At 36.3% G+C, this 11,627-nt stretch overlaps 1 protein-coding gene across 2 annotated transcripts; it reads left to right on the top strand.

Moving 5' to 3' along the window:
- The first annotated feature begins 5,271 nt into the window (after nucleotides 1-5,271).
- Nucleotides 5,272-11,627, top strand: LOC132184448 (Galactosyltransferase family protein). Of its 2 annotated transcripts, XM_059598089.2 has the most exons (7): nucleotides 5,274-5,895; nucleotides 8,113-8,265; nucleotides 8,356-8,438; nucleotides 8,514-8,613; nucleotides 8,737-8,850; nucleotides 10,140-10,282; nucleotides 10,901-11,627. In XM_059598089.2, the coding sequence occupies exons 1-7, from the start codon at nucleotides 5,483-5,485 to the stop codon at nucleotides 10,987-10,989; spliced, it is 1,095 nt and encodes a 364-aa protein (XP_059454072.2). In that variant the 5' UTR covers nucleotides 5,274-5,482; the 3' UTR covers nucleotides 10,990-11,627. The 2 variants fall into 2 exon arrangements, with proteins under 2 accessions (XP_059454073.2, XP_059454072.2); XM_059598090.2 differs by lacking the exon at nucleotides 10,901-11,627 and having other exon boundaries at nucleotides 5,272-5,895; nucleotides 10,133-10,242.

The following is an 11,627-nucleotide window of genomic DNA, read 5'->3' as shown; positions in this document are numbered from 1 at the left end:
TTTGATGTGTATTTTTGATTCACCTATTAGCGTATCTCCAGCAGCACCTCTAAACTAATTTTTTAGTTTAATTTAATTATTTTCATTTTTTTTTCTTGCTCCAGTAGTGCTCGTAAAGTAAAAGTTTTTTCTACTAGTGCTACCGTGAACTTTCATATTTGAAAATTTATTGTAGCACCTTGTAAGATTTTTTAATTATTTTTTTCTCTCTTCTCTCGCTCTCCCTAGACGGTGGGTCTGGTGTTGGTACGCTACCCGAACAGAAAGCTACAAGATTTCCCACAAGAAAGCTACCGATCATGTTTGAACCCACAAGAATTCAAACATGATCTCAAAACAGAAACGAAAAAAAAAAAAAAAGGTGGGTCTGGTGTTGGTGTTGCTCTGGTTTTGCAGATAGAGAAGGAGAGGAGAGAGACAAGGGGAAGAAAAGGTAAGGATAAAAAATAATAAAAATAATATTTAAACAAAGTAGAGAGTTAAAATAAATCTTTTGCTCGAATATGTAACGAAGAATTAATAGCTAAAATGAAAGTTGCTGCGGGAAATGGGCACAATGGAAACTTGTTTTTCACTGGTCATCAAACAGTAACACCCAGTAAAAACGCCTGGCTTTATTAGTCATCAAAATCAGGCAGAATGGTTGTGGCTTTTGACATATCACTGATATCAGCCACAGCTTTCCACTATGGGAACTTGCTTTTTACTGCATCTCTCACTCACACATAGTGGGCACAGCCCAACCATGCATCTCTTTATCTATTTGGAATAATGTTTATATTGGCAAATAGATTGTCCACACTATTGAGTTACACTTGGAAAATAAAAAAAAAAAAAAAATTGGGGGTATGATACCAAATCTTGTGAGGGCCAGCATATCAACATCCTCATAAATGTCTCAGTATGCCCTCAATGCATTCGGTCACATCGGATTAAGCATATTTAATCCCTCTTAAGTCCAATATCTTAGAGCAATGGTAACCTCTACACAAACATGATGTACCCATGGCTATGTTGCAACATCCAAGAAGTAACACAACCTGCCGACATAGAATACAAACACAATACATGTGTTACCAAATAGTCTTATGTTCGTACTTATGCCTATCAGCTTCGATTTAATCGCTTTCCCAGCAATGCTTATTTATATCACATCATATCACAAACCTCAACCTAGTGATATAGTCAAGGTCACAAAAGGCATAGTTAAGGTCATTAACAATGACCCGTAGGACTTACATAGTGAGGAAGTAAGGATTGATTAACTCACCTCCATTGTCGATCGAATAAGCACATGTAGTATAAAATGCATGCTACAGTGGAGTTCTATGTCCAAAATAGTTTATTTCTAAATTTAATGCATTGTACCAATCTTAGTCTAGTTATTGTCCAAAGTGCTTTATGACTCCTCTATTTGCTTGTCACCTCAAACACTAAATTAAAGTCTCACATTTGGCTAATCACAGACTACATGGATTATGGGCTATCCATAGAAGCGAATCAATCATTTTCAATCTCTCTTACTCACTCAAAAAACCCTCAGTGGCTATTAGGAGACCTTACTGAACACTTTATTCTCTGAATACATTAATTAGGAGCCCTGGCTTCCATCTTTGAACATGCGCTTGATTTTGAGTTCATACCATTAAAACCTTGACACCCAAGAGCACAAAGCTAATTCTTTCCTCTCTTTAAGTGTAATTTCTAACGTCTCATATCTCATGTTCACAAATGCTTGTGGCTAGGGCTGTTAAGTGAGCGAAGCGTCTCGCGAGCAAGCTCGGACTCGGCTCGCATAAGCTCGGCTCGTGCTCGACTCGAATATTAAATGAAGCACTTCATGAACACAAATCCTAGCTCGAATATTAAACGAAGCAAGCTCGGCTCGACTCGGCTAAGCTCGTGAACAGCTCGTATAAGCTCGAGTGTGTGTATATATATATATATAAACTAACTAATACATAATTAATTATAAATCTCATAATTATTAAAACCTTAAAATTGCATTTATATTTAAGCGTTAGAGAATGGAAAATTCTACACCCTTCGTGATCAAAGAGAGAGAGAGCAATCATTAAAAAGACCTCGATTCAATTAGAGCATATCCAAACGAAAGGAAGAAGAATTAAGCAGAAACTATTGAGGGAGATTGCGAAAGGCATAAACTATTGAATAATCAAATAGACCCAAACACTATCACTACTTGTCTGGTGAGTGAGAGTGAGAGAGTGGGAAATGAGAGTTTAGGTGGAAGATCCGTTGTGACTAGTGAGGGGGATTGAGAGAGAAACGTTAAAAAACTATTTTTTTGTAGGGGGCGTTGTCCCAATGCAGTTTGAATGCAACATGTTAACTTGTCCCACATTGTTAAGAAAACATCAATCTCCAACTTTGCTTATCTATAAAAGGATGCATATCCTCTCTCTTTGAAACCAAATGCATTGCTGTATTGACTCAGGTTCCATACTCGACTAGTCAGGCTAAGCAAATGCTCATATGCAAACTAACTTCTTAAGCCGTTTAAGAGTACTTGAAGTGAAAAAAAAAAATTTAAAACAAAAACATTAAATATAAGAGTCAGCTCGCGAGCTGGCTCGGCTCGACTTATTATTAGCTCGAGCTCGATTTTTTTGGCTCGCCTTTAAGCTCGAGCTCGAGCTCGAGTAAAATTTAAACGAGCCAAGCCTGAACAAGGGAAGCTCGCTCAAGCTCGGCTCGTTTACACCCCTACTTGTGGCTATGGAATTTTTCCTTGTTTTACTTATTTATTTATTTGATTTATTATTTTTTTTTCCCATTTTCTTGCTCAGTTGTACTTGTAGCCTTTTGCAAGTGACTTTTCAGACCCCACTGAGGTAGGCCACGTAAGACTGAGCTCATACTTTCACTAGGCACAAAGTTTTGGTGCTCATGTCACTCACATATTTCTTTTCAACTTTACTTTTTAAATTTCGACTTGTGAAAACAGAAAAGGATGAGGGGGGACGATTGGGGGAAACTCCGCATTAAAACCCTTATTAGTATGAGATTTTAAAAAATTTGCAGGCCATACCCCACCCATAATGTGGTCTGCCCTTGGCTATTGATGTTGGGTGATTTTAAGCCTTTCTCAGTTTTAAAAATTAGCTTAAATGGGAAGTTTTTTCTTACATTTATAAAGTGACTATCAGCCTCTTTTATAACTAACTGATGTAAAATAATCCTAACAATCTCTTCCTCACACCTCGAGTTTTATGTTGGAGTAGAGATAACCCGTTTTTCCCGTATATTGTTGGGCCAAGACTTGTTGGTTGAACACTGACTCTAATACCAGTGTTGGGTGGTATTAGACTCGTCTCAATCCCAAAAACTAGTTCAAAGTGTTGGAAATAATTTTGGATGGTACACAAATTCTCATTGACATAAAATCATTACAATCTAAAAATTAACAATAAAATAAATAAAATACAAGAGATGAATGTAGAATATGGAAAGATCTCACAATGCTATAGAATTACGCAAAAGCGTTGTCTTTAAAGGTTGATTCGTGCCTCCTAGAGTGTATAACTCGGTGCGATCGGATCCTTTGACACGCAACCTCCCAGGATTAGACTATAGCGTCTACCTTCGTTAAGGACGCACTTCCAAGAACGAAGACTAATAGAACAACCCAAATCTTTTCTTGTACAACAACAATTCCATAATCGAAAAACATGGAAAAATAACATATATATAAAATATATATATATATATATATATATATATATATATATATATATATATCAAGTTCTATATATAAGTGAACTTCATTTCCTTCTTTTTAACGTGAGACTGCCATTATTGCCATAAGTTATTTTTCTAAGAAAATCTTTATGACCAATGGTCAAAACGTTTTGCAATTCTCTCTTTAAAGCAACAATCAAAACGTTAGAAAATTAATATGCAAGGATCAAACGGTCAAACAAAAATCAATGAAAACATCATTCCAAGCGGTTAAAACAAATCTAAGATTTGTAAAAGACCCAACGGTCAAAACCGCAAAAACCCATTAAAATAGAATTTGTTTTCCTTCATTAAAACTCATGAAAAGTTTTAATATCAAACAGTAATAACAAATATTAAGTAATGATAAACCATAACTGAATAACAAAGATTGTTTGTAATATCACAACACAAAGTGTGAGTTATGATCATATTTTATCGGTTGTATAAGCGTTTGAAATTATTGATGGGTTTTGCATATGATTATTGGTTGTTAATCTGAATTTTCAAAATGCTTTCCAGTTAAGTTAGTTAAAATAGTTATGTGTTACATAAGCATCAAAGAACACAATGTCTCATCTTTATTTGTTATCTAAGCCTCAAAGCAGTTGTTCGTATGAGTGAGCCAACTTAAGCATGTCAACAACATCACTGTCATTGGAGGTCACTAGAAGTTCTAGCCGCCACCAAAAGTCGCCGGCCGTCTATAATTTTTTATAAGAAAATGTTAGGTATTTTTTTGGTATTTTTCTAATGTTTTTATGATCTTCGCTGTATTATTTTCTAAAAAAGCAAAAAAGAAACTTTCCTTATTTCTCTCACTTAATTTTTAAAAAATAATATCCACATAAAATGATGAGAATACAAGAAGAATAACTAGCATTTTTCTTTTGGGTTAAATACTAAATTCTCCCTTAGGGTTTTGTTACTTTATTTTCCCCCCTAAGATTTTATTTTTATCACAGGAGGTCCTTGTGGTTTTGATAATAGACCAAATTAATCCTCTGTCAGTTGACTGTTAGTTGACTTAATAGAAATTCACGTTGACCAATTAAATGTTGACACGTGGCACATATTTAATTTTTTTTTTAATTTTTTTAAAATTAAAAAAATAATGTATTTAAAAAATAAAAAAAATTGGGGGTGGCTCTTGGCCATTTGAGGGTGGCTTTGGCCATGGATGGCCAAGAGCCACCCCCAATTTTTTTATTTTTTATTTTTAAATATATATATATATTTTTTTTTATTTTTAAAAAAATTTAAGTAGGTGTCACGTGTCAACATTTGATTGGTCCGCGTGGATTTCCGTTAAATCAACTAATGGTCAATTGAGAGAAGGACTAAGTTGGTTTATTATCAAAACCACATGGATCTCCTGTGATAAAAATCAAACTCTCGAAAAGAAAAAATAAAGCAACAAAATTTTAGGGGTATTTAATATTTAACCATTTTCTTTTTTATATGAGTCAAATTTTTTTTTAAAAAAAATAGCTGAAATTATTTTTAAAAATATTTGTTCACGAAAAACAGTTTCCTCCAAACATGTGAAGTCAAAAGATGAAAAAGTCAATGGAGGAAGAAAGAAAGAACCGATTCAACTGCAAGATAGTAATGGTGTATTGCTTCTTTCCGACAGAAACTCAAACACTTCCAGCACAAGTAGTGTGTCCGTCACGATATACCCATTTCACACTGTGTGTCCGACACTCTGATCCCTGTCGCCATTGCAAAATTCACGAAAATGCCACTCTTCTCTCACAGTCACCGCCCCTCACCCTCTCTTCCCACCTCCTACTCCTCCAAACCCCTGAAGCCCCAAAAACTCAATTCTGCCCCTCCCTCCTCCCGCCTCCCCCTGCCCATTCTCGTCTTTTCACTCCTCTGCTTCCTTTTCGGCCTTACCGGCACAATCTTCGCCGTCTCCACTCTCCCCCGCCCCAGACCCGTGCCCGTCTTCCGATGCGGCCGATCCGAAGACACTTTCCGGGCATTCTACACGGCCTCCAGTTCTCGGCAGCTCGGAGATCATGGGGGCATGGTGGAGCGCCCTAAGGTTATTGGGTTCGTCGGAATCCAGACCGGGTTCGGCTCCGCTGATCGCCGGGCAGCCCTGCGGAGTACTTGGTTTCCTTCCGACCCAGATGGACTTTTGAGGTATCTGACTTCTTTCTTCAGCTAAATCATTGAAATGTGGGTTATGATCATATTTTATTGGTTGTATAAGCGTTTGAAATCATTGATGGGTTTTGCATATGATTATTGGTTGTTAATCTGAATTTTCATAATGCTTTCCATTTAAGTTAGTTAAAATAGTTATGTGGTAACATTTAGGAATTTTCGGTTAGAGGTTGATGGAATTTTATAACTTTTTTTTTTTTGATAGGTAATGGAATTTTTATAACATAAAATATTGAGTTGTAGTAACTCACTGAAAAGGGAAGAATTAGTATATGCTGTGTTGCCTTATCTTATAAAAATTTATAGATTTATCTTGGAAAAATCTTTGCAAGAAGAATACGTAGGCTAGAGTTTTGGATGGTAGCTTCTTAGAGAGTACTAGGCCTCCTTAACAACAAGAGTTGTTGAGCTAAATTTCATAGATGATTTTATTAATTCCATGGCTCGTCTTAAATGGACTTACATGATGATAATGAGATAGCAATACTAATCCTAAGATAACAATGATAACAATTATAATCCAAAATCTGATAATAAAGACGAGCCAAATAGTCGATCCTCCCAGCTTGCATATCTTCTCTATTCAGCTAGCCATGAAAGAAGAAAGAGTTCCCACTGATCTTTACTTCCTCATCCAGGCAAGACTCCGAGCCCGTAACATCATCCCCTATTAAAGTTGACATTGTCCTTATGGTCAAAAGAAAGGAACCAAAGCTAAAATCTTCTAACTTATCCCAAGTGGCTGTATCAGGAGAATAACCTTGCAAATGGAATAGAAGTTCTTCATTTATTGGGTTGCCACCTTTGTCCAAGACTACTTGTGGGAAGAGGTCATGGTCCTCTTCATGCATGAGGGATTCGGCTTAGCTCTTCTAATTCAATAACAGGAGATCTCTTGTTATTGAAAATGGAGGGTCAAGTTTAAAGTCTCTATTTTTATCATGGAGGAGGTGGCTTTTTAAATGAAACTAATAGACATCTCTCAAACGGCATTTGCACAATGTCTTCCTCCTCTTGTTCTTCCTTTTCTTCTAACATTCACTGAGTTTTAATGGCTCAACAGGCAGCATTTTTGGTGCCCTTGTTAACACTTGTTCTACAAGTATTAAGTAATCGCAACAGCCCCATACTGTTGACGGAGGGTGAGCTTGGGGTTGGGGTATGCTTGGTCTGCCCTTGAAGAATTATGGCTGCACAGAGCATGTGCGGATATATAAGCCCCACATAGGTCACATGCTAGCTACCCTCTCACCCCTCTCACCATCTTCATGTTCTTTTTCTGCCCCTATAACTCTCCCAACTCCTTTGTTTCGCATGGCCCAAAACAGAGATGAACAGAGGAGCTGTTGTGGCTGTGAATGCACACACACTGTGTGTGCTGACTCAATAATTAAGATATGGTAAAAAACACAAGGACATACTTATGAATGAGACCCTTGAAGACTTCGTTCATGAGATAGTGGAATGTGGATGGGGCGTTGGTAAGCCAAATGGCATGACGCGAAACTCGTAGGGTGCATGATGTGTTTTGAATGCAGTCTTCTCAATGTCATGCAGGTTCATTCATATTTGATGATAGCCAGACCAGAGATCCATTTTTTTTTTAAAAAAAAAAAAATGGGCCCCATGCAGCTCATCAATGATTGGTGTAGGAAATTTATTCTTAACCTTGATTTGGTTCAAGGCCTGATAATCGATGCAAAGCCTCCAAAACCCATCATGCTTTTTACCAATAGGACAGGGGATGAATATGGGCTGGTATTGGGCTGAACGACTCCAGACTTTAGAAGATCAGAAACTAGGGGTCTGTTTGGGAAAATTTTCAAAAATAGTGTTCATTTCTCAAATGCTGAACGAGTCCGGACTCTAGATGCTGCATTGTGGCTTTCAATAAATCATGCTTGTATTGGGTGAACCTTTTCCCATGTTGGTTGGAACTAGTTTTTGTATAAAAGATATATGTTGTCACATTTCTGTCATTGCACTTTAACCATGAATTACTAATTTATCGTGGAGGGATATAATAAATTTATAATGTGATCCAATGGAACTGTTTCATTGCTTTCGGGCACAGGTTACTTGCCTCTTTCTGTTGTAACTCCTATTCCATTCTTCTTTCTCGTTTCATTTATCAACTTTTATGGTTTTACCATTTCTGCAATTACATATTCACCTCGTTTACACTTTTTGTAGATTGGAACAAGCTACTGGTTTAGCTTTTAGGTTTGTAATTGGACTATCGAAAAATGCAAAAAAGATGGCAGAGCTTCATGAAGAGGTGGAGAAGTACAGAGATTTCATGCTTATTGATGTTGTGGAGGAATATTCAAAGCTTCCATACAAATCGTAAGAGTTGTCTACTTGTACTAGTCCTAATGTTGCTTGCTTGATATTCTTGGCAGCTTATGTGTTATTGCCTTTTCCCCTGCTTTGTAGGCTGGCATTTTTCAAAGCAGCTTTTGAACTCTTTGAAGCAGATTATTATGTCAAAGCTGATGATGACATTTATTTACGCCCAGGTACATTGAAGTGCACGTTGATGCTTTAGCTAGTCTTATAGATTGCAATGTAATGCTGTTCCTGTAATTTGTCAGATCGGCTATCAACTCTTCTAGCTAAGGAGCGAACACATTCACCGACTTACATTGGATGCATGAAGAAAGGACCAGTGATAACTGACCCTAAAAATAAATGGTATTTGGTTTTTTCAAATTGTTTCAAAATTTTGGCTTTGTGATCGCTTAATTGCTTTCATGAAATACATGTCTTTTGATGCTTCACAATTTACCAGAGGATTTCTAATCACTAAAATTTCAGGTATGAGAAATCCGGACATCTGATTGGAAATGAATACTTTTTACATGCTTATGGTCCTATATATGTTCTTTCTGCAGAGGTGGTAGCTTCACTGGCAGCTGCTAGAAATAACAGGTTCATAAATTTTTCCCTTTATTCTTCTCTTTATATTACTTGTTATTTTCTCTTTGCCAGTCATTAGATTGTGGTTTTACAATTAAATTTTTCCTGGATAAAATTTGTCCTTAACATATGACGTAAGGCACAATTCTTGAAAATCAATAGATCAGTTTGCTTTGCTGGTGGAGTTTTTTAATCTCTTGATTCCTTTACATCTAGTAATTTCTGGCTTTTCTTGTAATGCATCCAAGCAAATTTCATTGTCCATCAAATAGATTGTCTACTTGATTGCAATAAATCGAGTAAAAGATTGTTCAAATTGACAATCATGATTAACAATTAATAATTCCAGTTATAACCAGGGTAAAGCTTTGAAAGAAAAAATTTGGACCAGAGCCAATATGTTTATCTTGAAATTGTATAATTTATCCCATTATTCCCCATAATTTCACACTCTTGATGTCATATTTAAGAAAAAATTTCTTTGATGCCAGCATATTGTTGACTGATATAAACAATTTGGTCTATATGGTTATTTAGATTTGATGTGTATAACTTTTCTATTATTAGTTAAGGGGTGAGTAAGACATGCTAAGCTAATGAGTTATGAATTGATGGTTAGTGTTTGACCAAAGTCCACCAACTTCCTTTATAAAACTGACAAGGAGGGTACTAACTGGGTTTCTTTGAAGGTGTTGCTGAAAACTGAACACCGCCTGAACCATTTTGTGATTTCTAATGCTCTAGATCTCCTACAGCTACAATTCTTTTATGATTTACTGGGTTTCTAATATACTTGGCATGGAAAAATGAGAAAGTGTACTTACAAAAAAAAAAAAAAGCAATCAGCGTATGCATCACAATCAGTCATCATTTCTGAGAAGCGTCATCTCTCTCTTGCTGACCAACTTTTCCCTCCTCTGCTTCTTTTCTTAGTTTTGTATGTTTGTGTGTATATATAGATCTATAGCCTTTAGGGGCTCATTTCTTATGCATACTTGCTTTATGAATTACTTACCAAAAAAGAAAAAATAACTGAACTAGTAAATTACCAACATCAATCTATCCTACTGAAGCATGAAGTCATATGAATCTTAATGGCATTCATTCATTCTGTTAAATTACCTTGGTCCTTAGAATAACTTGTAGAATCAAACATTACTATGTCCATTTCTTCTCTCTCTCACTGAAATTTCTTTGTTTGTGTTAGTTATACCACGGCAATATCATCTATACAACTCTTTAAACTGTAATGTTTTCCTGTGGTTATATTCTGCTTACTGGATGCAATTTCTAGCCTTCAGTTTGAGGATACTTAGCAATGAGGATGTCACAATTGGGTCATGGATGCTTGCAATGAATGTCCATCATGAGGATAACAAGGCAATATGTGACCCTCGATGCACACCTACATCTATTGCAGTGTGGGACATCCCAAAATGTTCAGGTAAATCTACTCTTCAGGACCTTATGCTATTAGTCCATTTCTATACCCAATTCCTAACTTCATGTACTAGTTTAAAGCCTTATGTTTGGTAACTCATACTTAAATGCTGAAATTTGAAAAGCCTTACTACAATATCTCAACAGAAGTGAGACTGCTGCAAAGTTAAAAGTGTAATTAGCTTTGGTTTAAACACAAGCCTCGCAGTATGAGATCGATTTATTTCATGTTATATATAAGAATGTTATTTCAAGATAAGAATGTTATAGACGTCTTGCTCTGAGCTGTTTCTTTTTATTGTCTTTACCATGTTGTAACACCTTGGCCTTCACCCTGGAAAAGTTGATCACTTACTGCAATTATTCAGATCTGGAAAGCACAGTAATGTTTTTTCCTGGTCTTAAAAAGAGGATTTGTTAATCTGCATCTAAATATATCTCTCCCATTGGATATCACCCACTCTGAGTTACTTGTCTAACTGTGTAGTTATCCCAGAGGATTTGAACCGCATTGCAAACGATAACGCAAATTGGCACTTGTTTATTGAACTTGGTTTTCCAAGTCTTTTTGATTTACCTGTACATTGTGCTCAAAAATATGAAAACTGTTGAAAATATTCAGGTTTATGCGACCCAGCTACAAGGTTGAAGGAGCTTCACGAGATTAGTATGTGCTCCAAAAGTCCAACCTTGCCTCCTGATGACAGATAGAGCCTGTCTGGCATGAAATCACACTCTACTGTCTCTACATGCTGGAAATACAGGAAGATCTACTTGCTTAACTGGGACTTTTTGTCTCGTAGAGAAAAAAATAGGTCTTTGAAGCTACCTTCTGAAGACACGACATCTCCTTTAGTAGCCTTCCATCAATGCTTGTTGTGCAAGCAATGTACTCTTATTGAACTTCCCCCATGACATCTTCCTTGGATGATTCCACTCGTTAATGTACAGCACCAGTGAATGGTAAGGTGTCAGTACCAAAAGAATATATGATTAAGATTGTGGTTACCACTTTGCGCAAACAACTGGATTTGAAGATTGATAAGGTGTGTGTGTGTTTGTATGCACCTGATTATGATGCCTTTGGATTGCAATGTTGGTTGGAGTTGTCAAGTAATCTTCGATGAGTAATTCTATTTATAGTAGACTTCTGTATAACTGCTATACAACCGGATAGTGTGACAGTAAAATCAACTTTTGGGTCAACACAAAAACAAGAGTTGATCTAAGAATTGATTTTTACTACCACCTTATCCAGTTATATAGCAGTTGTACTTGAGTATACTAAATAGTAAATAGCCTTGCTCATCTTTGATTCATGTTATAATTTTAACTGTTTAAGGTATGCA

This window comes from Corylus avellana, chromosome 7, assembly GCF_965113065.1.
Source record: "Corylus avellana chromosome 7, dhCorAvel1.hap1.2, whole genome shotgun sequence".
NCBI classification, from domain to species: domain Eukaryota; kingdom Viridiplantae; phylum Streptophyta; class Magnoliopsida; order Fagales; family Betulaceae; genus Corylus; species Corylus avellana.
This window is presented reverse-complemented; position numbering and strand designations above follow the sequence as displayed.